Source organism: Saccostrea echinata, unplaced genomic scaffold, assembly GCF_033153115.1.
Source record: "Saccostrea echinata isolate AGI-Se365-2 ecotype Australia unplaced genomic scaffold, CSIRO_AGI_Sech_v1 ptg000054l, whole genome shotgun sequence".
Lineage (NCBI taxonomy): Eukaryota > Metazoa > Mollusca > Bivalvia > Ostreida > Ostreidae > Saccostrea > Saccostrea echinata.
This window is the reverse complement of record NW_026889803.1, coordinates 5,558,299-5,585,160: the sequence shown is the minus strand read 5'-3', so window position 1 is coordinate 5,585,160 and position 26,862 is coordinate 5,558,299. Positions and strand designations below refer to the sequence as shown.

Sequence of the window (26,862 nt, the reverse complement as noted above, 5' to 3'; positions counted from 1 at the left end):
CCCCCCCCCCAATTGCATGTGATCCATTCAAACAGCGTTTTATTTGTTGTTATGTTCACTTTCGCCGAGGCGAAGATTATGAAATTAATGACAAATATAGATATTTTATACAGTAATTAATGTGGTGAAAACTCCGCGAATTATCTGTTTACAATAAAACTTACGTAACAGTTACTTTTTTTGGAAACCAATAAATATTTTTAAAGCTTAACGTTTTACGATTGTAACAAAAGTTGTATGAGTGAGATTGTTGGATTTCTCCTTTGATTCATTTCATTTCATCATTTGTCGGGTAAGTCTCCAAAGACAACATAATTGTGCCTTACGATTTACGTGTATTTCACGAGAATCTAGAATGTAACCAATGAATTCACAATCATTCCATGGGGTACTACAGTATTATCAAAACTAGCGCCCCCTCCTCCATTAGATATTATTTTAAAAGATGAAATAAGATTTTAAAAAAATCATTATCCATTGTTTCAAGCCACAGTTTTTTGCGTCCATTATATTTCCAGAAACCCACGAGTTTGCGGACATAAAATTGAAGAAAACCTTTGGCTTACGCATGAACTATTATAAAATATTTTTTCTTGTCGATGAATTTTGAGGAGGGAAGGTTTGCAAGTGTTCATGGCACCATTTTCATAGCAATTTTCAGAGGAATTTTTACAACTTTTTTCACATTCAGTAGGCCTATTGGTATATATCAAAATGTAAGTGACAGATAGGTGGAAAGTATATATAAACAATTCTAGTTATCACATATTTCAGAGTACCATTTAACCATCAAAATTATAATTCTAATCAATCTTCGAAAATCTTTACTTCAGAAGGAGTCAAACTGTTGGCATGATTATAATTTAGCAATTAGTCTTTTACCAAAAATTGTGAAATTCATGGCCCCTGCGTTCAGGAATAAGGCTAAATTAATCATTTATTGAAAACTTAATATTTATTTACATCTTTGAAAAAAAATCTTCATTACTCACATTTAGAAGGCAGATACTTCGCTTGATTTTAATGAGCACTAGTCACTTGTTCAAAATTTCATGGGTCCATGAATCAGGCCCCTGAGTGGGCTAAGTAGGTCCTTCATTAAAATTTATCAACAATTTACCTTATCTTCTTTACTCTCAAACCCTTATGAGACTAGCTGCATGGTGATGATAATGATCATTGAATTCTCACCAAACAATGTAATTTTAGTCACGCAAGACACAAGCAAGTTATAGATACACGTATGGCTTGTGCGGTCATGGCCTGAGAAAATTATGATACCCAGGTGACTGTCAAGGCCCATGAGCCTCTGTTCAGAACAGGATTCATACATTACCTTTCCAACTGTGTTTGAGATTCAGGCTTACTTTTACAACTTTTTTATCATATATATTTCAGAAAGTTGATGATTCTGCCATTGCAGACTGTACATCTGCGTTTAAGAAAATGGCTTTGTCAGCCACTACACCAAAACCTGTGGCAAATCACCAGGTTCGATTGCTCATTTCTTTGGTTAACGAACTTTTGTTTTTTTAAGTAAATAATTTTCAAACACCATCTATAAATTGTAAATTAAAAGCAATAACCAAAGTGATAATAAAAAAGTTTGCCTCATTTTAAGGTATTTCTGTTTTTCATTTTTTTGTAGACCGAACCAAAGAGTTCTAAAAAGCGTTCAAAGCAAAAGACTAGATCTTGGAGACAGAAGGTAAAAAATCATATATGCATATAACAATTTTTGTAATATATATCGATCATTAGGATGCATTTCTGTTATTTTATGTTAGAACCATAAACCCCAACACTGCTCCCTTCCCAGAGTTTCATTAAAAAGTTAAAATGAAATAAAAGGTAAACAACTGAAATTCTTATTTCATGAAATTTCATTATACAACTATATTTATTCTTTCATTATATAGACCGAGTCCCAGCAGGTGGACGATCTAAAGACAAAGCAGACGGACAGCTTTACTATGAATTTAAGAAATCAGATTTCCGCCATGCTTAAAATCATCAGAGCGGAAACTGTAAGTAAATAACCCTTTTTAAACCTTATATAACACTGTATAACATTCTACTAAATTGTAATTGCAATTTTTTAGTGGTGTATAGTTTAAGCTACCATTACTGCTTGAAGAGTCGAAATAACATATATAGAAGTAGACATGTTTTGTCATCGAAATTCTATACCAATGCTGCTTTGACTACGATATCAAAACCTAGAGGCTGTCATCAACTTAAATTAACTACATATGATTTTATTTCAAATCCATGTTGGCTATAACTTAACATTTTAAACGTTAGTGTTCAATATCATGTTTAAGTCTTACGTCCATCTTTCAATTTCAAAGGACAAATTTAATTTGCTTTGCTTTGTTAATTCACATTGCTTTTAACCAAATCATTCATTTTTTGCGTGCAGGAATCAGAGATACAACCAGCGGCCACCCAACCATCCCCGACTCCTTCGACCAGTTTCGTCGATGTTTGTCTGGCTAATTCTGCCGAGAAGAAAGTTTCGAGAAAAGTGGTATGTGTGTGTGTGTTTGTGTGTGTGTGTTTTTCAGTATTGCTATAGCTAATTTTCTGCATATTTAAAAAAAAAAAGATTTTAATTGCACAATTAAAACAAGATCCACGAAAACAGCACTTTTCCAACAAGAACTTCATATAATCAACTTGCAGAACTTTTGATCGAGTGTGAAACCGTATAATGAATAAATAAATAAATAGATAAATAAATAAATAAAACTATGCAAAAATATATTTAACTTACTTACTACATAATTACTAACTTGTATATCTTTTCTATTTTATCAAAAAATGCGCAGGAAAGGAAACCAGAATATAGCCCAGATGAAAGGGAGGTTCTAGAGGAACGCATACTGTCGACCAGAATAGACGGGTTTGGTGTTGAGGAAAAATGTACTGGTAAAGTTGTGAGTACAAATACTATCTTTATACTTTGTATACTATTGATATTCTGATGTTAGGCAAACATTTTTTAACATTACGTGGTACTAGTGTATGCATTAATGCTTTATTAATGTATTAATATACTTAATTACTTGTACAATGTACATGTATGTACATTTCCATCTACATATACGTTTTTTTTTCCACAGGACTCTGCGACTTCAGTTCCGTCTTCGCCGTCCGCCTCGACTGGAACACTTCTGTCCTCTTCTTTTGATCAGAAGAAGGCTGTTAGCAAGTCGGTACGTAATTATTGACTTGAAATAAAGTTTGTTTTTTTTTATCCTATTGTATTAGCCAACGATTCATACAATTAAGCATCTGACCCCCTTTTTTAGCATTACTTAACAGTGTTATTCAAATAATGTGGTTTATGACACATGCAGAGGACATTGCTGAAAAGTGTGCCATATCACCTCAGTTCCGCAGCTACATATCACCTATGTTCCAGGTGTTAAATGGTGTAAGGTATTAGCAGTAAATAAATTACATGTAAATTTATTATAAATCTATTTGTTTCTTTGTAGAAAAGATCGACAAAAAGTCGTTTGGTTGACAAGCAGGTGCTTGAAGGTCCTTCTCCGCCATCTGAAACGGGAAAAGTACGAACTATGGTAAACATAATACAATAGTCTTCAACATCTTACGATGGTCAATTCTAAATCGTTGAGTTGGTGTAGATACAAACTAACATTATATATTAACGACCACGTAGTAAATCTTATCCTCTCTTTATAACTGTTATAATCATGCTTCGTACATTGTGTTTTTTTTGATTTGTTTAGAAACAGGACTCTCGAAAAAGGCGGAGGCGGACCGGTCTGGATATGTTTTCCAAGCGGACAAAAGCTAGTGATGACGGAATGTTAGAACGGCTGGTTCGTCTGTTTGCCATGCTGACCTTATAAGCCGATCATTGATGCGTGCCAGTTATGTGCACATTGACGTGCACATATAGTTATATCATATATTTTGTATGATTTTTCAAATATATACTGTATGTATATATTTTAGTTATATACTATGTATATACAATTTATTTTGATTATATACTATGTATATTTTTTATTATATACTATGTATATGTTTATCTATATACTATATTTATATAGTAATGAGTCTAATACTTAAAATAGATAATTTTTCTAAGCATGCTGGCATGGCTATTAAAATTGAAAGGATATGGTTTCAAGATTGAAAAAGAGTGGAAATATGTTGACTTATATTTTTCCAAACTGGTAGTTGATTCTATTAAACTATAAACCACCTAATTTGATTTTATTACTTCGTTATGAACAATCATGTAATAAATTTGAGGATTTTTTTTAGTAAATGAATTTTTGGTCTTGATTTATGTTTTCAATGAGCAAATTTCTGGCAATTTTTTTTTTATCCACATGTGGATGAGAATCTTATGGCAGTTTTCAGTTTTCATCAAAGTTAGTTTATTTTTAATTCTCTTGACATATATTTTTAAATTTTATTTACTTATTTAAGTTCATTTAATATTTTTTTTAAAGATGGGAAATTTGTAAATACTTTGTATTTTTGCAATAAACAGTATAAAAGAATCGAAGTTGTATTTGTTTGTTCATTGATAGTTGGTTTCAAAATCCGGAAGTATTCTTGGATTTGAAGTCTCATGTACATTTAAATATTCGGTAATTTTGAAAAAAAAAGAGGTCAAAGGAATTTTGTACAAAGTTTATAGATACCCGGTAATATAGAAATTATACAAAATGTCATTTAATCAAGATCATTCATAATGAAAATAACTTGATTTTGAACATTTTTGAAGGTTAGAACATATACATTTATAGGCACTTGAAGTCAATGGTGAACGAAACTTGATTAATCATTGTTACCATCTCAATTTTTCCCCAGAAAGTCATGCTTCTGCAAAATTAAGAAATCGTACACATGTATTACCAAATTTTTACGGTGATTCTGAATTTAATTTGAGTGTCTAAGGTAATGAAAGGAAAGCCTTTTGAATAAAATAAACTTTATGGTTTTTTCCTTTTCAAAATATTTAAACAGACTTACATTTTCCCCCAGTTCTAAGATTAAAATCAAGGACATTTTAAATAACAGGGCGTCTTCTTCCTAATTGTCAATGTATTTTCTATTTCTAACTAACAACCTTTTCTTCGTAGCAATAATGGTTTAAGATGAATGCAAAGTTACAAGATTCAAAAGATAAATGATATGTATCTAGCAGGTAACAAGGTATTTTTGTGGGTGGGTATCCTTTATTTCGGATTCAATGGGATATATCAAGTTGACATATGAATAGCAGTAACTATTGTTAAATGAAAAAACGCTGTCGATATACCGGTATCTGAATGTTAAGTTGAAGACAAATGTTTTCTTCTTCTCATGTCGAAGTTTGTGAATACATTCTACTTCATAGTAATATAAAAAACAGGTTGGCTTATAGAGGAATAAAAATAAGGGGCCGGAAAATTCCAATAATTTCTTGGAAGACATGGTCTCGAAAGACTACAAAGATATTGTGAATGAGGAACTCCACTCCTTTTAATATCAACTTCAGAGTACTTGTGTGTAGAATCAGAGTGATTTTTAACAAATTTTTTTGGTGATCACCTATCACAAGATATGAAAATTTCCAAGTTCAGTTTTATTTAAGAAGCAGTTGTCTACGATATCAAAAAGCCTAGTTTTTAATTTATCGTGAGGAATGGTTGTATTAAGTGTAGAAAAGTCATACGTTTTTTGATATTACTGACTTCTGTAATTTTAAATTTTTCTAAAAGTTCCTTTGAGTTTCTGAGAATTCACATTTGATTTATACCACTTCTAGAATCTGCTGTAGCATAGTACGTTTGAACTAAGTTGTTCACGTATTTAAAATACAATTAGGAAAATATTCTTTACTCATGTCAATCTAGCAAGCAGTTGTTTTAATGAGTACTAAAATATCTAACAAAATTATTAAATTCATGTCCCCTGAGAACATTAAACGTTTGGGCTACGTTGGTCATAAGTGAAATTCATATGCTTAAAGAAATCTTATTCAAACCTGAACTTTAAGCAAGCAAACTTTTTGCATGAGGACAGCTATCAGTCCTTGACTAAACAACTTTAAAAGACATTATAACCCCTTTCTCTTTCGCATTATTATGCCTTTTCAAAAGGTGTAATATATGGAATCCGGATAGGACCACGTAGTTCAATATCACACTATCGAGCATCAACTAAAGGGTCGATGGCGCGATACTGCGATGGTGTGATGATGATGAAGCGATGGCAAGATGACGAAGAACCGCGATGACGATATTGCGATAGCGCGACAATGCAATTAAGATGGTGCGATAGCACGATGGAGCGATAGTGAACATCGTCATCGTACATCTCTCCATCGTCATGGCACCATCGTGTCATTATCGCACATACCATCGCATTCTCGCACTTTTGCTTCCTCGTGCCATCGCATCATCGTTATCGCATAGTATCGTCATTGCATCATCATCGCCTATCGCACCATCGCTTCATCGTCATCGCATTATTGCGTCATCGCACTATCAACCAAAACCTCGATAGTGAGATGATGCGATAATGAACTATGCATGGCCCTATCCGGATTCATAGTAATAACCCTTTTCCACTTCATGAACTTACAGCTTTTTAGATGCCGTAATAATGCATTTTCATTTTACGCTATAACGCCTTTTCGAAAGGCGTAATATTGCTTTATACGCTTTATTGCAAATTGGCCTTATCACGCATTTTTTCGCATTATATCGTCTTTTTATTCACATTATAACGCCTTATTTGCGTTAGTATCCCTTTAACTAGACTTATAATCCCATCGTGAAATGGTCGGGGCATAAAGTGTTACCATCATATCCCTTTCCGTAGGTCATACAAACATGTTTCTTGTCAATTGAGGAAGTTTCACGAAAGTTATTGCCCTTAGACTTTGAAATTTGTAATTTTTCCCCACAATGTTCCGGATTTATATTTGGCTGTACTTGTAGAAAATATAATGATTTTTGGTATGCATCGTTATATCACTTACGGATAAAATTCGAGTTTCACATCAGTTGATTCAATTTCCCAAATGTTATTGCCCTTAGATTTTGAATTTTTTTAAATAATCAGTTTTTTAAAAAAAATGCTGTACTTGATCACCATTTTCACGAAACTAAAGTATGTTGTGCGATTGACAATAAATTCAAGGAAACAGAAGCATTAATATATTTTACCTTTTTCTCATTTACACCCTCAAATATTTTCATACTGTGGACCTTCAAATAATTGTTTGTGAGTGGAGATATTCGTGTTACACTTGCTTGTTTTCCAAAGAAATATTTTATCCAACGTATACTTAAATTGAAAAAAAACCCTCCCCAGACAGATCAGTGAATTCTTGAATTCTGTAAGCAAGACTTTCCTGCAAGAGTCAATTTTAGGAATAATTAGAAACCCGTACAAAAAAATTCGACTCCTTGCTATTTACTTACTACTAAAGGATGGTGACTAATCTGAACTTTCCAGTTAATTTTGTATTTTATTTTGCAGGTAGAGAAGTTTGATACACATCAGATAAACTTGATATCTGTCTTCGAAACTGCAAAATTTCTGGAAATATAACAACCGAATTGAAACTCTTCCTTTGATTCACTTATAACATACGCCCACAAGCAATGTGAAATGATACCAAATTCTTCATGATACAGCAATTTGTATATTTTGATATTCTTCTTAAAACTAGAATAACCAGTCTTAAATTTCCGCATGAAAGAGGATCGCAAATATGTACAGAAACAAAATCTAAAAACGTTCAAAACAATTTTAATGAAAAGAAAATATTTTCCTTAGGATAAATAGATAAGAAATATATAATACAAATGCAATTAGATACTAAAAGGAAAAAAAATAAAAACAATACCCTGTATGAAAGGTAAGCCGGTAGTAACCTTCTAGTTTTGACCAACAAATCGTCGAATCTTTAAAGCAACAGGAACTGTCTGTACAACAGGAAGCAAAGATTATTCTTTAAAAATACACAACTTTATAATTTAGGTAGATAATTTAGCTACTTAGAACCAACAATGTCGTCAAAATGTATATTGAAGGCTTTCATCTTCCTTTCTTTAGCACCAATAGTCATTTCCAGTGAAAACCAGAGCTATTTTGCTTCAATTTTATACAAGACTTTGTTTAAAAGTAACTACATATCAACTTTTTACCCTTACTGCGGTAAAAACGCTGTCAATGTAACTATTGATTTAGGACTTCGAGAAATTGTGGATTTATCAGAAAAATACGAGACCATTAAACTGAAGATTTGGATCAGACTTACCTGGAAGGACTGCAACTTCGTGTGGAATGCCTCTAAATTTGGTGGAATTTCCCAGATAGGAGTCCCATATGACAAAATCTGGATCCCAGATGTGACTTTATTTGAAGGTATTGATGATATTGCAAACATGCCAGATATGAAGCAATACAGAGCCTTGATAACGAACACAGGAGAATTTCAATATCAGTTTCCTACGACTGTACAAATGACATGCGGAATGAATATTTCTCTGTTTCCATACGATCATCAAATGTGTACTATGACATTTGGTTCATGGATACATTCAAACAAGTATATAGAAGTGTTTAGTAAATCTGATACTGGAGATCTCACTTCCTTTGTCAATCATCAAGAGTGGGTAGTCGTTAGTCTTAAAGCAACTAAAATAACAGAGTTATACACATGCTGTGAAGAACCTTTCTCCAGCATTTCCTATAAACTAGTGATAAAACGCAAGGCCACCTTCTACATAATCACAATGATTTTGCCTTTCTTTGCGCTCACTGTATTATCCATTGCTGGATTCGTTTTGCCATCCATCTCTGGAGAAAAGATAACATTCCACATGAATATCCTTTTGGCAGTCACTGTCTTTTTGCTCCTGATTCAAGATACACTTCCATCATCATCTGAATTTTTTCCTAAAATTGGAATTTACTTCCTCATAACCCTACTGCTCACTTGCATGTCTTGTGTGATGTCGGCAATCGTTGTGTATCTTTTCTACCATGATCTCAGTGGCAAAAAGATGCCAAAATGGGTCAAAAGAGTTCTAGTTGATGGACTAGGTCGACTGATGTTCATCACACCAGAAACCATTGTACGCTTCAAATCTCAACAAAATGGTAATAAAGATTCTGCAGATCAGGACCAAGTGGTTAGGAAAACCGTGATCCCAGTAGACAAAGCCAAAAAGAATAGGAAGAGTATAAAACTAACAGCTCTAAGTGGAATTCAGGACGCTGTCTATGATGGCTGGGAGGTTGAAGTAGGAGAGGTACAGCGACGAGACAATCACAGAGTCAGCTTCATGGAAACCGACAAGTCTGCCTTCTCTGATGCCAGCAAGAAGATGAATGAGTGGGAATTGCTGGCCTATACATTGGATAGATTCTTCACTGTTTTCTATATAACTGTGTTATCTCTTAATACGTTTGTTTTTCTTATTGTGCTGAGTCAAAATGATGAACCCTGATTTTTCAGAAGACGAATTTTGTGCTCAGAATCAAAGAATTACGATGAAAGCACTTGAAAGAAAGTGTATACATTATAGATTACGTTAATAGATATTGTATTTTGTCTTTTGTATACATTTTGTTGTTTTCCTTTTTGTTAAAATAATTTTTAATGAGAAAATAAATCATGCTTTATTTTGGAATAGCTTCTCTGATTCGTATTTATGAAATTCCAAGGAAATTTGAAATCTTTCGGAAATATGAGAGAACTAAAATCTTGTAAATGCAAATAAATAGTCATTTGGATGTATGCATTGTTTTGTGAGTCGGAAAATATCAATTTTCTATTAAAAAGAACTTAAGAAATTTATTTCAATCTTAACTTGGTTTCAAAAATCTCAAATTATTTGCACACGGAAAGTTACATTAATGCACTGAAATATGTTACTGTATATTGCCAAGGCACCTCAATTGTCATAAAGACATGTAGAATGGATGAAAAATTTAAATTGTACTTCTTAACTTTGCCGTATATTCCCATCATCCATTATGATTTGAGAGTGCATGTACACAAGCAGACATAAATTCGTAATTAAACATGTATGATAGAGAGCAAATAAATGAAAGTCACATATTAGCTTTGAAGTGTAAAGCCTTGTATTTCAATAGTCTTGACCATTTGTAATTGACCTTTGTTCAAGAAATGTCTTCTTTTAACGAATTTGTACTTTTCTAGAATAAAAGCCATTATCCATGTTGTTACACCACACTTCTCTTTTTATACAATCCTGATCTTTAATATTGAACGTTGACCAAATGGTTCTAAAACCTGAAAATTTTCTCGACTTGACGGTTGTTCAGATTGGTGAATGCTTATATCAATAATTTCAACCCTTGATCTTTCAAGAAGTATTCTCAAAATCTGTCCATAACTTTTTATGACTATTGCATTGTCCATTAATATACATGGACTATGCTTTAAAAATGTCTGAGCATAATATCTTATCAATGATTTTGACCTTTACACAAGTGACCTGAAAAAACTATCAATCTCTACACTACATATGAAATCTGTAGGTCATAGAAATGGTCATATGTTAATTTCAAACTTTGACCTTGAGCTCTGAACAAGTGTACCCCAAAACTAGATGTCTTCTGTACCGATGTAGTATGAAGTTTGTTGAATAAAAAATGTGTTATCACATGAACGGGTTTCCTAAAAATATATTTTAGATAAACATATAAATAGTATATAATCGAAACACATTTATAGTGTATAATTAAAATACATTGTATATTGTATATAACTAAAATATATGCAAACAGTATACATTTGAAAAAAAAACATAAAATATAAGACATAAATATGAGCACGTCAGTATGCACATAACTGTAATGCAGTTATGTGATCTCTCTGTAAAATTAACTTGAAAAACAGTTGAACCAGTTGTTCTAACATTCCATCATCACTAACTTTTGTCGGCTTGGAAGACAAATCCAGATCGGTCCTCTTCCGCTTTTTCGAGAGTCATGTTGCTAAAAAAAATCCAATGTATGAAGCATGTATGATCATAAAAAAGAGGCTGCAATCGGTAGCTGCTAAAGTTATGACAAATTCAAAAACCACTAAATACACATATTTGTTTGCATGACTTAGAAATTTTGGATATAAAGTATAGTTCAAAGTGTCAACAAAAAATAATACAAAGTATAGCAGAAACACAAGATAAACAGGAAAAACAAATAGAATATGAATATGTACATAGGGATAACATGTGTAATAATATACTGTACACTGGTGTGAATTAATGAATACAAAACCAGTGTAAATGAGTTGAAAAGGTTTAAAGTTCTGGGAAGTCTTTTGAGAAAATTGTAAAGGTACACATTTACAAAATTCACAAAAACAAATAGCGGAATGGATATACAATGCGACAAAAATGTATATACATAATTGAATAAACAAGAGATGCAAAAAATGCATAGGGTAAAGGGAATTGAGAAGTTGTGGATAAAGTTGATTTACTCTGGAACATACAAAAAATTAAATTTAGAAAAAATATTGAAGCTATTGTTATGATTGACATTTAGTTTTAATGGTCTCACTGAAATACTTGTCAGAAAGTCATCAGAGGATTTTGTGAAAATAACACCCACACTGCCTCCTGAATTTCATGTCCGATTTTGACCAAGTCTGATTCGTCTTTTCAATTCAAACCTTGTTCAGAGCAGACGATATACAATTAATATTTACGGAGGGGCCGAAACACACAATTCTAACGTTCAAGCTGCGTTATCCTTATTTTTTTTTAAAATCAAATTATATCAAATTAAGGTGATACATATACCATAGCTTGGACAATGCATGCATAACTGAAGAAATGTCGCTCCCTTCAACAATGTTACCCTATGATTTGAAAGTCAAATTGTATATTTAAACAATAAAATGCTTTCTCTGATTGTTAGTATGGGAATTAACGTTGCAGCTGTTGCAGAAAAAATACATACGCGGGTTACGTATTTTTTCTGCATTAGCTGCAACGCTAATTCCCATACTTTCAACCAAAGAAATCTTATTATTTCTATTTATGTCCGCATATATAATCATATAGTGCGTTAAATATTGTACTATTGATATTGTATGTTATTGTATGCTTCATCGATGGAAAAGCCACTGCTCAAGAAATCTATACAGGTGGTTTGCTTGGCGTTAAACCGTATAATACTGAAAACTGTTGTTGAAATCCAGGTCCGCATCCTATTTTCCATCTTCTTCCCCCCCCCCTCTCTCTCTTCTTATAGAAACAAAGAAAACGTAATAAATGTTATGTATGTCTCTGCTATAGATTTTTTAATTAATATTCAGGGGAAAAAATAATTATAAATATATGCACAAATATGCAATATTGGAGATTATCAGAGCTTACTCTGACTTGCAGTAAAGCAATCGTATTGAATGACAAGAGTGGCTTTAGATGGGTCTATGAAATACCACGCAAAATATCGACGACGCAGATTTAAGGTCAGACAACACGTTCCTCAATAATATATAATTTATCCCAAGAATTTATCAATAAAATATTTCTCCTTAGCAATTTTATTCACAAAAAAATTGAGGTACCCTGCCAATCATTTGTGCAAGATACCTGATGATGGTGTTTCCTACATAATGCTACTGGAAATTATTTGAAATCCCAAAATAATAATTTTTGGCGTAATTCTTTTTTATGACATATTGAAAACAGTGTAGAAATAGCGAGATGATGATAATAATTAATATAATTTTTTTTATATTACGAAGAGATACAACACAGATATTCGAGGAACGTTTCGTATGACCTTAAAAGAAAAAAAAATCTGAAAGCGTTATACTGCAAAGTGAAAAATCGTAATTACTCGAGATTCAAAGGCATTATAGAATGCCAAAAAGGCATAGAAAACGAAAAAATGCTTCATTTTAGCTTATAAAAGGCGTACTTCAGGGAAAGTGAAAATGCGTTATTACAGTCTTTTAAAGAAGCATTATAGGCATGCCAAGAAATCCCATCCATTTTTCCACAGCGATGGAGTCAATAAAAGTGTAATTGATGCAAATCATCCATATTCCCCTAACGTTGGCGAGACAATTAACGGCAGCAGATTTGAGGGGGTGGATCCAAGTTTTCCGTTTTCTTAGTAAAAGAAAAATAAACTTCTACCCCAGGAAGTAGCCTCCTATGCCCTGAAAAAAAAAATAGTTCCTGTCAAAACCTTCATTTATTTACAAAATATCTAAAATGCACTAGATACAGGTACCAAAATTGTAAAAATAGACTGGAAGGAAATAAAAAAAATTCAAAAGAAAAAATAATAATTTTATATGTATGGAACTAGATTGACTAAGTGCATTTTCATTGGTCAATTGCCGGTATGATACCTTAATAAGGCGGAAGACTTCTCCACAACAACCAAGTTCATCGTGCCCGATGTTAATTTATACTAGGAAAAAATATTTTGATATTGAAACACTGAAAAATTTGAAAGGCGTCTAATTTTTACTGAACAATTAATTAGTTTACTAAATATTCATTTCACTTTCTTTTTCTTCTATTTTACTTTTTTAACCGCATATGATTTGCATGGAACCCCCCCCCCCCCCAAAAAAAAAAGGGAAAAAAGGTGCAAAGGCTTCTAAATAATAAGTATTATAGCTTTAATTTAAAACCAGTAAAACTTAAGATCCTTCCCTCAAAACTGCTGACATTAATTGCCTCGCGGACATCTCCCTAGGGAAAAATCACAGATTAACGCTAATTCCGCTTTTATTGAGTTCGCTCTAAAACTAGAATGCGTACTTTTTCTTGGCATGGAGCAGAGCAAACAAGGACCTCTGAAAACGGAGATGGGATCAGGTGCCACGGAGGGGTGAGCATTTCCTGTCGACCAGTCACATCCGCCATGTGTTCTTTGTCATGATCAAGTAAACGAAAAAAAATTCGTAGACAATTTATTGTGCAAATAATGGCCTAACAATTCGTATGAAACAGTTGTCTAGAATTTAAAAAAAAAAAACCCTATATAGTCTTTCATTTATCGTGAGAAATAGTTGTATAAAGTGTTGAAAAGTAACACGTTTTAATGATATTGATTATGGTAAAATGTGATCTCAAATTTTCTAAAAGTTCCTAGAAATTTTTAAGCACCCAAATTTGATTAACACCACTTTTCGAATATGTTACACAGTACTCCTGAAGTCATCCAAGTTTCTCTAAAATCTTGTTTTTTTTTTCACCTCAGAAAAAATAAAAGCTCCTGTTTCCTTTGGAAACTTCAATGGAAAAATTAGTAATTTTTTTTTATTGTGCTATGATTTACTATGCTTTACTAGGCATTCTGGGTGGTATACATGCATGAAATATGGAGATAACGAACAGTATTCAAGATCAAAATCCATAAAAACAATACAAATCGGGAGCAGAGCAAACAGGGACCTCCAAAAACATCAGAGGTGGGATCAATTGCCATGGAGGAGGGAGCATTCCCTGCCGACCGGTCACACCCGCCGTGTGCTCCTTGTCATGATCGGGAAATAACGGGAAAACCCGTCGACAATTCAGTGTGTAAATAATAGCCTAACAATTAGTATAAAAAACGTTAGTCAGCATATGAAATTGATAAATTGTTTTTGCTGGTAAGGTCATTGTATCGACCATAGAACTTACACAATGATGACTTTAAACGAGACTGTTAATATTCTTGTTTCATCAACTTGTTTGTCAATAACTTGCAGACTTATCTCGTTTTAGAAACTGTTCATATAGAGCATGCTCTTGCGTATCGAATCAACTGAGAGATATACACCTCATATGCAGGTGATAAGGGTACTGTATATTACTGCATAAGTAAGGGAAGTTGACGATTGAAAAGTTAAAATCATCACGTTTATCATATTTAGCTTTGTTTCTTGATTACCATGAACGTCTATTAATAGTAAAATATCCAGATATGAAACAAGTATATGATGTCATGTCCGGTTGATTCATGGGAAATTACAAGAAAAAGACGACTGCTGGCAAAATCTTATCGTTTACCAGAATGGCCACATTTTAAAACGGTTCAGTCCGTAGGAACCGGGGGTAAAGGTCACTACAGGATGAGGCATGCATCCTCCTCTTAATAATTTTGCCATATACAAAGGTTGTCCCAGAAAAACATTAACATTTTTAATTTTTTTTCCACTAAAATTATAAAGATAGATATTGGCATGCACCATAATCAACATTTTTAAATACTTTTAAATACTACATAGAAATTTCAATTAAATATCTCAATAAATAAAATATTTCTTAAATACATGTACAACACCGACTATTTAAAACGTAATTCGTAGCGTTTGTGAAATTGTTTAGGAAAAGTGCGTCTTTTCTCACAAATTTTAAAATTTCACAACCCTCGTAAAAAGGTAATTATCAGTTGTGTCCCCTCCATTATTTTGCCAGTATATACTTATACTTGTACCCCCAAACCGAAATTGCTTCCTACGGGCCTGCAGTTCTTATACAATTATGCATGCAAAATAGTTTCACATTCAATTGAATATTTTGTGTTCTTACTATGCTTTTTGTGCTTTCATATTGTTTTCCTTTAAAACAAAATTACAAAACCCAAAAAATAATAATGGTCCATACATATTTTTATTCATGTATACTGTAGATTCGTTATTTTACGCGAGTACTTAATATCGCGAAATGGCCATAGGGCGTCAAATCGCGAGAACAATAATTCGCGAATGGGTGATTTATCTACAGATTTTACATACATTAAAGCACCATAAAAATAAAAGCGATTAATTTTATTTTATTTTTATCTCGAGTATATTTAGGAATCTACAGTACACGTGTGATTACTAATACCAGGCGTTAAATTTAATGCAAAAAATCATTTCTTTTTGTTTATAGTAAAGAGAAACAAAGCATGTTCAAGCTATAATATTTTACATGCAATTCTTACATTTTTATATAGAGAGAGCATTCTTTTTCAGGATCTTTAAATAGTCAAAAAATTGTCCTCCTAAAGTATAATCAAATTATTACATGGATTTATGAGAGAGGTTCATCAAACATATGAAGTGATTTGCTCTACACTGTGATTTACATGTCCAACAGAAAGAACAAACAATGAATTATCAATACACATTTGTTTAATATAACATACATTTATGCACATGATTACATCCTAGAATATAGACGAGAGGTATAAAAATAAGTATAGGTATACAAAATAATTATGCTGGCATAAAAATAGACTTCATAACATACACTTTATAAAATACAAAAACTGTGGCAAGGCAAAGGAAGATTGCACTATGAAATAACTACATATAGCTAGGACACAATTTTAGTCAAAAATATCTGACGTTTTCCAGGCTTTTTTCAAGATTTTGATATTTGACGTGCCCAAATATCTGACATTTTCTATGCGTTTTTCAAGATTTTGATATTTAAAGTGCCAGTCAAATATCAAAATCTTGAAAAACGCTGGAAAACGTCAGATATTTCGGACTAGGACACTTTAGAGTCTCACAAAGAAATCTGCAATTTTAATACAAAACAAGAGACGTTTCTCAAACATAAAACTATCTTCATCATTTTTTTTGGAAGGGGGGGGGGGGGGGGTAGCGCTTTACAAAGCTGTAAACTGAAGTTTAAAGTTATGAAACTGTATGAAATAACAGTGTTTTCACAGATACATATAAGTATACTTCACACGTGTGAGACACAGATCGGGGTGTAAACTATGGTTTGGAGATGTTTATTATAGACATGAAGCTTACGCTGCATAAACTAGTTTACAAATGATAACCTTAGTTTATCAAATGTAAATGTAAAGCTCATTTCTGCTGATTTGGCGTGTCACAACTAGTTCTTCAAAAAGAATATGGACAAATAAACAATGTATACAGAAAGTCCTTGGTATGTTCACAATTTTGAAAGTACGATGAAGGCATACACCAATTATAAAACAAGAGGCCCATGGGTCACAACGCTCACCTGAGTCACTATGGCCCTCCTGTTTATTCCTATGCAAAACTTTGATCACATATTGTGGCCCCACCGTACCATTGGGGTCATGATTTCAAATATTTGAATCTACACCAACCAACAATGCTTCCATATACATAATCGGAACCTTGCTCTTCTTCTTCATATTTTTCTTATATATTCCAATGTAAAACTTTGATCCTTTATTGTGGCCCCACCCTATATCCATGAAAATCATGATTTAAAAAATTTAGAATCCACACTTACTCAGAAAGCCATCATATAAGTTTCAGCTTTTCCAATCCAGTGGTTCTTGGGAAGAATTTAGATTTTCAAAGCTTTTTCTCAATCATATTTCAATGCAAAACTTGGATCCTTTATTGTGACCCCATTCTACCCCAAGGGTCTATGATTTCAACAATTTAGAATATACAATCAGGAAGCTTCCACATAAGTTTCACTTTATCTAGTTCAGTGGTTCTAGAGAGGAAGATTTTTACGGATTGTTCTTATATTTCAATGTAAAAATGTGGCCCTACCTTACCCCTGGGGGGTCATATGCATGATCTGAACAATTTACAATTTAAACTTCCTAACGAAGTTTACACATAAGTTTCACGTTATCTAGTCCAGTGGTTCTTGAGAAGAAGCTTTCTAAAAATATATTTCAAAGTAAAACTGTCATCCCTTATTGTGGTCCTACCCATGATTTGAACAATTTAGATTCTACATAAGTGTCACCTTTTCTTGCCCAGTGGTTCTTGGAAAGATTTTCAAAGATTTTTCTTATATACTTTAATGTAAAACTTGCATCCCCTTTTTGTAGCCCCACCCTAACCCCGGAGGTCTTGATTCGAAAAATTTAGAATCTAATTTCCTAAGAAAGGTTCCAGATATTAAGTTTCAGCTTTTCAGGCCCAGTGGTTCTTGAGAAGAACTTCAAGAAGATTTTTAATGACACCACCCTTTTTTGCCTTTTCTTGATTATCTCCCTTTGGAAGCGGGCTTGACCCTTTATATTTGAACGATTTAGAATCCCCTTTACCCATAGATGTTTTATGCCAACTTTGGTTAAAATTGACACAGTGGTTCTTGAGAAGAAGTCGAAAATGTGAAAAGTTTACAAACGGACAGACAATGGATGATTAGAAAAGCTCACTGAGCTTTCAGCTCAGGTAAGCTAAAAGTGGTGTAATTCACAGATAACTGGAAAAGATCTGTACAACGTCCAGTTTGTACCTGAAAAAAGGCAATAAAAACTTTTATGGAAAGGAAAGATACACCGTAAAAAAGGATTTGAGTATAAAGGTGATTAGAATGTTCACATCATTATTTCTACATATAGTTGTTTTATTTAATTTTTTCTTCATAAAAACAATTTCTTCGCACAGTTTTCGAATCTTGATTAAAAATGTGACGAGTGTGTGTTTTATTAATTTTACTTTTCCTGACCTTTGTCAGTAAAATGAATAAAAGGTCGTATTAATATTATAAAACTGTTCAAACACACGCACAGGAAAAGTTTTGGCATCACTATATCACCTGTGCATCACTACATTACCTATAACAAAAGTGTTTATAAACTAACTGAATTTGCAACCATTTTTTTTCGTACCATAGTTGAAACGATGGAGATTCCAGCTCATACATCTCTCCGTCCAACTGTATCAGCCGCCTCAACAACGTCAATTCTGGATCTTCGTTCTCAAAACTGTCTTTCATTTCAACCGTGAACCCTCGGACATTTAGTGCCTCCAAATCATTATTCGAGACTTCCTTTAAAACATTAATTTGATTTTTAAAAAAATGAATTTTGGTAATTTTTCTATCCTTATAAAATATTAATGATGAAAAATTATCCGAGAAGACCGTATTATTACTGATGTGGTTTAAACAGTACCGGTATTTGTTCACTCCAACTTACAGCTTTTTTTAATTATAAAAGGGGGGGGGGGTGGTAAGAAGCATCGCTTCTTTCTTATGGCTTGGTCAATCGATGATTATTGACTTTATTCATAAAATTTCAAACTCCTGTGGACAAACCCAACGGGACAGGAATAAAACTTCACATGGAATTGGAATGTTGTCTAATTTTGCTTGATATGTTTTCTTATAGATGAATATTCTGAAGATTTTCCCACATATATAGTCCTATGTAAAACTTTGATCTCTAAATGAGAATGTTTCCATACATCTTGCATTAAGCACAGGTCCAGCTGTTCTTGAGAATTGTATTAAAACTGTGCTCCATTACAAGATTTGAAAGTGAATCTATACTACCTATAGGATTGCTTATATTGCTTAACTAATTATGCCTTTATTGTTCTTGATGAGAATGATTTTGAAGATTTTACCTATTTACTACTATTCCATGTCCAATTTTGTCCCTCTATTGTGGCCCTTCCCTAGCTCAGGGGTATGGGGTTTGGCATGATTTTGATGAGAACAAAATGTATACTACATACTGTAAGACTGATTTATATTAATTTGTTTTATAATTATCCTGCTGTTTTTGAAAAGATGTTTTTATTATTTAATCCCACCTTTATTGGGGGAAGTCAAAACTGAATAACAATCAAACAGATGGTTGATAAACAAACATCAAACAGAAAAATTATCCCAAGTCTTGTACTCAAGTTAGCTATAAACTTTATAAAATAATAGATCTATTATTTTATAAAGTTTATAGCTAACTTGAGTACAAGACTACAAGACCAATACTAGTATGTTTTAATCGCTGAAGCATATACTGAGAATCCTTTGAACTTTTGTGCAAATCTTCCATTTCAACATCTTACCATTGGCGACCTCCTAGCAACGTGTTTGAAAAACCTGAACATAACCCCAGCAGAAAATCCACCATAAAAATGAAAGGTAGAAAACTTGGTGGGTTTAGGAACAAACATTTTAGGGACGTCAAACACGACTTGACCATCAAAGATGACGTTGCCATTTAGGGTCATCATATTCCACAAATTCCGGTCGAAGATCACTGTAAGAATATATTTTACAGTTACGTAAGTAGTACATTATATTCATATGTGTATAGTATTTATGATTATATATATACTAGTATTGCTATCTTGTTAAAGTATAAGAATACATAATTACATATGTACATACCACAAGGACACGTTTAACAAGAAAACTATAAAGTTTACCTGTATCAGAAGTATAAGAACTATATCCTGACAGCTTTTTGTCTTCAACAAAGATCTCCGTCTCATTGCTCTCACTATTGCGTCTTTCGGTAACTCTGGTACATGTATAAACACAGGATTGAAACTTCAAAAATCCACAGCACAAATCAATTCCAATAAAAATATAAATACTAGGTACTCAATATAGCAGGATGCCATGTTCAAATGTTAAAAATCAAATTAAAAAAAAATGTATTCTTTAATGTTAATGATTCTCTTCTCTTTTTAAAATAATATAAGGATAAAGGGCTGCCTATGATGCTTGAAAGAATAAGCACAGTAAATGGTTTACTTTGGGTTTTATTAATTTTACATATTTGTTTGCCAATTTTTTCGTAAAATTAGTAAGCATTACATCTCCAGATGTAAAACAAGCGGTGTTTTTTAATTAAGTGTAGATAATTGGATAAAATATCAGTAACTGAGAAATTTTCAACTCCCAATCCTGTCTATGAAGACTATTAAAATATCAGTTGTGAATAAATGTATTGATCAGTTTTTAGGGATACGCTTGCATAAGGTATCTCATATTAATTATATGGAAATATTTTCTTGTAGCGAATACACGTGTATCTACTGAATGCATAGGTATAGCAACTCAGGTATTTTGGTTGCAATGCTTCAGTATTCTCTTGTAGACGATAATACAACCTCTCCACCTCCCCATGAAACATATACGTGTACATGATTAAGAAGTCCAAAATAACAAACTTACGATGTAAAATAGGTGACTTTGGCTGTGAAAGCGCGATTTGTTTGAGATTTGAAAAGGAACATCCACATGGGAACAACTATAAATTCAAGAAAACAAATCGTCATGAGAAATTAATTTCAGAAAACTCTAAAATTACACAATATTGAATATACATGTATTTTTTGAAATGTCGTTTATTCGTACTAAAATAACGCGATCGCCCGAGCCAGCGAAACTTCCTGTCAGAGTAGTATAAAAGATCTGTCAAGATTCCGTATGTACATGCTGTTCCTCCGAATCCAAGGAGTTTACCATTGTTGTACAGAGCCAGCAGGTGCGATGACACAGTTCTCCCTATAAATACATAATAGCGTGGGTTTTTTTTAAAAGAAAAATTATACATTTTCACAGAAAAAATACAAGCTTTCGAAGAGCAAAGTACATAAATTTATATATTTTATTCAGATTAATCTCACGAGTTTCAGTAAATGTTACACTGTATACATGTATTTTTACAACAATGGAATAGAGAGTTTCGCTCATTTAAAACTATATTTCATAATATGTCCAATGTGCATGTACCTTACCTTTAACGACATGGAGAGCAGCCGTAAGAACATCTTTACAGCCTGTGTTATTTTCCGTCACCCCGCAACCAGTTCCTGGGAGTATAAGATCAAATCATTATTTTTCGGTCATTAGACTCTGGAAATATAAAAAAAAATTACAGGAAATACAAATTTACCAGTTGGTATCATGGCTATAGGAATGTTCAAGGGGGAGAGCGTTGCATTTTGATCATAAATATCCACGCCTTGTTCCTCTTGTCTCCTTCTCAACAATACGTTGATCACCTCATGATACGACCCGTCTCCACCAAGTAGTACAATTCTAGTGTAAATTTGTAGAAAATGAATTGTCCTTGAGATATGAACAACTGTGAGCAATATTCAAAGTGACAAATACAAAGCATTACCCATCAATTTTAGAAATGTCGTAGGTTTTTGCCACGTCTATCATATGTCCCGCACGCTCAGAAACTGAAATGGAAGATAAATACACTGAGTGAGGAATACCTCATTTTCTGAATTTCTTGTTTTATTCGAGTAAGTGGGCTGTATTTACATATTATATCCATGGATATTCCTGCAAGTTTAAAAACTGGTTCCACAATATTCCGGAAATCCTTTCTGGCTGTGCCATTACCGCCAATAGGGTTTATCATAATCAAAACTCTCTTGGGACGTTTTGTTCCTGCAAAATTTGAAATAAAATTTAAGTGCAAAATTTGAAATAAAATTTAAGTACAAAATTACACTCAGGACTTTATTATTTAGTTTACTAGGCAATATAATTGAAAGTCAACAAAGACAATGTATGATAACAAACCATTTGTTATCCTTTTAGTCAAATCTTGTTGAAAATCTTTCCTTTGATCTCCTGATATTATTTTGCACTTTTTCAACAGCACATTTGAAGCACCATTTTCGATAAGCCATACGCGAGTAAACTCAGTCTTGTTAAACCATCCCTTCACCGCCTCATCACAACCGATGACGTCATTTAACTGGTAACTGACTGAAAGAAACAAAGAAATAGCATATATGTCAATGATTTACTCTTTCTATATTCTGTGAAATTACTAATTTCCGTTGGGGATAATTTTCGTTGTTGTTTTCATGGTAAAAAGAGACCCAAGAATTCATGTCCTCCACAAAATGTTAATTAATAACTCAGCACTTCCCAACCACAAAATCAAATCCCCAAAACCAATATTTTTTCAATCCATAAAAATCTGATCCCACGAAAACTTGTGATTTTACAGTACTTAGTAAATAAATGCATCCTCTAAATGTTAGTTGTTCTTTGTTCGGATACCATTTATATACGATCAATTTTCGAATGCACATAATACTATTGATGCGCTAATCAGAATACTATCATACTGATAATGGAGGAAAATCCATTCCAGTTGGAGGCACAAATTACTGATCATATATTTCACAAATATGTAATAACTGTACATGTTTTACTCAAATGGAAAAAGTTCAACCGTAAATAAAAATAACAACTTTATCGAATATATCTGCTTTTAATTCTCTGGTTCATCGTGATTAAAATTGTTGAATCTTTCCAATTGGAAATTAATATCGGAAACAATGATTAAAATTGAAAATGCAATTAACAAAATACAAGACTGGCTGTTTGTATTTACGAGGGTTGTCCAGTAAAATTGAGGACAAAGCGTTTTTATCGAAAAATAATGGGCGTACTAAGCTGAAATTTTCAGCAAATGTTTATTTATCATATATAAGTACATCTTATTTTTTTTTTTAATAAAATATAGACAAAAATAACGATTTTAGTATGTTTGAATATGCACAGGGTACGGTCATACGGCGCACGATCAATGACGTTATCATCCGTGCGCCATAAGGCGATATCACGCATAACAAAATTTCATATTTTGTTTGTTTGAGCATATGTCTATTTGAAATTTGCTATGTATATCGATAAAAAAATTACTAAAGAGTAGTGAAAATTTTAGAACGTAGTGATGATTTTCCCAATAGAAAACTTGTCCACGATTTTACAGGACAACCCTCGTACATACATCAAATTACCAATTTATGGTGTTCATAATCATAATATGAGCCTTCATGTAGGTAAATCTGCATCATGTATACTACAATTAATCAACTTTTTCTCAGTTCTATAACATATATATGTACTAGTTTTTTAAATACCAATTCCGTTTCGTATTAAGAAAATTTTATTTGAGAGTTTTTTTCTCTATACAGTGTATTTCTGTATTTCTCTCTCTCATACGAGAGTTTTCTAAACGCTTGCAGATATCGAGAGGATTTTTGGCAGGTGACTTTACCTTGATGAGTTATAGATGAAGTTTGCATTTCGTTCCGCTTCATTGATTTTTTGACGGAATTATGGCATTTTCAAGTTTTAACGGGAACCAGATTACACTTGGCGGTAGGGGACTAGTATTGCTTATGCAATACTCTCCAAATGCTTGTTAATTTTACTTTTTGTTTACACAAACATAGGTAAACAAAGCTTTATTTCGTATTGTTACAGTTACTGTTATAAACATTATTATTATTTTTTTTTATCAAAGTCTGTCTCTATCAGTTACTGTGTCATCATCTAAAAATAGATGCCGAATATTCCAATCTTACTTTAAAAAAAAATTCTCAATGATTAACTAAGGCACCAGGCATAATGAGTGACTTTTTTTTAAAACATAGGTAATCAGAGATTACGAAGATCACCTCGACGAATGTTATCTATAAGTAAGGCAAATCACGCATCATATTTTTTTTCTAATTAGTGTACATTCCAAGATCATGGTTTTAGTAGGACTTATAGTTACATGTACTTGGTAATAGACTTGCTCAAAAACTTTTAACCTCTTTACTAATCAAGAAAATTGTGGTCAGTTCCAATATCCAAAGCAAGTCTGGAAGTTTTCATCCTTAGATGCACCATCTATGCAAGTTTAATCATAACAGGCGAAAATTTTACATGCTACTCCAAAAACATTACCCTGGTCACTCATCTGGAAAATGAAGGTCAGATTCAAAATTCAAAGCAAGTCTGGAAGTGTCCATCCTTAGATACATCATCGTCCGTCCATGCTAATTTGGTTAAAATATGGCTAAAATTCACTCATGTGGAAAACCTATATCAGATCCAGCATCTGAAGAAGGTTGGTTAGCGTCTATCCCTAGATCCATCATCCATGCAAGTTTGGTCCAGGTAGGGCTTATAATTACTTGGGAATGGACTGTGCCAAGAAAAGGTAAGCATTCTAGCTGTAGAGCGAACTCAATAAAAGCCGAATTAGCGTTAATCTGTTATTTTTCCTCAGGGAGGTGTGCGCGAGGCAATTAATGTCAGCAGTTTTGAGGTAGGGATCTTAAGTTTTACTGGGTTTAAATTAAAAAAAAAATTTCCTATAGTATAAATTAACATCGGGTACGATGAATTTGGTTGTTGTGGAAGTACCGTGTCGTATTATGGTATCAAATCGGTAATTGACCAACGAAAATGAACTTAGTCAATTGTAGTTCCATACATATAATTTTTTTTTCTTTTGTAATTTTTTTTAAATTTCTTTCCAGTCTATTTTTACAATTTTAACACCTGTGCCCGGGGCATTTTACGTACTTTGAAAATAAATAAAGTTTTTTGACAGGACCTTTTTTCAGGGCATAGGAGACTACTTCCTGGGGTAGAAGTTTATTTTTCTTTAACTAAGAAAACTGAAAACTTAGGATCCCCCCCCCTCAAATCTGCTGCCGTTGTCTTGCCAGCGTTAGGGGAATATGGGTGATCTGCATCAATTACACTTTTATTGACTTCATCACTGTGGAAAACTGGACGGGATTTCTTGGCATGACCTGCTCTAAAATCTTAAATCTGGTCACTCATCTGGAAAACCTAGGTCAGATCCAGCATCCGAAGCAAGTGTGGTAGTGTCCATCCCTAGATGCATCATTCATGCAAGTTTGGTCCAGGTAGGGCTTATAGTTACTTGGGAATGGACTTGCTCCTAAAACTTTAACCGGGACGCCGACGCTAACGCCGACGTCGGGGGTATAGCATAAGCTCATCTCGACTTTGTCGAGGTGAGCTAAAAAAAATCGCACCTTATTCAATTTGAGGACACCATTTCAGAGAACTATCCACCCAGAAAATCCTTAAAGAAAAGCACATCATTACATAGTAACTCGTCAGAATTCTTACTTTTCAAGATCTGTACTCAATTTATGGCAAGCTTTGGTCACCATACCTATGTTTACATTTATATATTTTGAAAAATGAACTTACTTCGTCTAACTAACCACTATATAGCATTGTTCAGAGGCTTTTTCTCAGATAATTCATTTTTATACCAAAAAAACATCCATTCAAAGGGTTAAAAAATATGTATTCACAACAAGTTAACTCACTCTCTGTTTTGCCGCTTGATTCAAACGTTAATTTATCTTCATGCAAAGTCACTTTGGTCTGCAAACCATCCACAATCAAATCGTACCCCATCTTTCATCGGTATTATTTCTTAAAGCGTATGAAATCGGGAATAAAGGTCAAAGCCCAACATAAAATTTTATGTCCTAAATTGACATCACTCTTCATAATATAGCTGGCTGTTTGTGACATCTCAAATAAAAACAAACTACACTATGTTTCAGCGTCAGTATTTATTTATGTCTTCATCGATTTTTCATATACATGTATGTGTACGTACAGTATAAAATGCAGTTTTACAAGAGACATAAATAACAATAATAATTGTTTTTTCACAGATATGTTTGTATTTTTTCTCATTGCAATGCTTGATGTACAATCATTTTTTTTTTCAAAGAAATGCTCTGGTCAGCTTTGTCGTGTAATATTAACATTTATTGATTTACTAAATCATATTTTTAATCTGGAAAAAATGTATATGTATCAAGCATGTCAAGCGCATGTAAATGCTTTGAGACATTTAACATGTCCATCAATGGACGCTTTTTCATGCACTTGATATTTACTAGGAATGGGGAGTATAATTTATTGGGGGGGGGGGGGTGAAAAAAAATAATTATGTATATAAAGTCATGTCTGTGTTAGTACATTTTGACACGATAAATACTCCTAATTATTTAAGAAATAACTAGGTCTTTTGGGGGCTATTGGTTATATATACATGTAATTGAAGCCCGTAAAAACTTTTTTAAATATAAATGGCTTTGCCAGTGTTAATTACCATGTGCTCCAAGGCACTGACCTACCCTCATTAACAAAAAAAAATTATTTCTAAATTACTATACCCACTCTTAAAATCAAGGGAAAAAACTTTTATCATATGTTATCCTCATCAGACGCTTATCATATTGTCACCGCTTCTATTTGTATCTAGTTTAACTGGTCCTGTAGATGTGTAATAAAGTTTTGAAATTCCGAT

General features: G+C 32.9%; 2 protein-coding genes and 1 long non-coding RNA gene across 3 annotated transcripts; 2 read left to right on the top strand and 1 right to left on the bottom strand.

Annotated features, from left to right (window-relative positions):
* The first annotated feature begins 3,176 nt into the window (after positions 1 to 3,176).
* On the top strand, positions 3,177 to 3,896 carry LOC133205917 (uncharacterized). Its single transcript, XR_009723677.1, has 3 exons — positions 3,177 to 3,218; positions 3,504 to 3,590; positions 3,762 to 3,896. It is a non-coding gene; the product is annotated as an uncharacterized LOC133205917 (long non-coding RNA).
* A 4,158-nt stretch (positions 3,897 to 8,054) lies between these two features.
* Positions 8,055 to 9,500, top strand: LOC133172368 (neuronal acetylcholine receptor subunit alpha-10-like). The gene has a single exon (XM_061307240.1). It carries the CDS (start codon positions 8,055 to 8,057, stop codon positions 9,498 to 9,500), a length of 1,446 nt encoding a protein of 481 aa, XP_061163224.1.
* A 7,120-nt stretch (positions 9,501 to 16,620) lies between these two features.
* LOC133205571 (uncharacterized) lies at positions 16,621 to 26,010 on the bottom strand. Its single transcript, XM_061341409.1, has 12 exons — positions 25,865 to 26,010; positions 22,284 to 22,472; positions 22,020 to 22,148; positions 21,871 to 21,934; positions 21,640 to 21,785; positions 21,482 to 21,556; positions 21,099 to 21,248; positions 20,916 to 20,991; positions 20,162 to 20,256; positions 19,799 to 19,992; positions 18,616 to 18,776; positions 16,621 to 18,239 (listed from the first exon to the last, which is right to left on the bottom strand). Exons 1-12 carry the CDS (start codon positions 25,953 to 25,955, stop codon positions 18,197 to 18,199), a joined length of 1,413 nt encoding a protein of 470 aa, XP_061197393.1. The 5' UTR covers positions 25,956 to 26,010; the 3' UTR covers positions 16,621 to 18,196.
* Between the last annotated feature and the right edge of the window lie 852 nt (positions 26,011 to 26,862).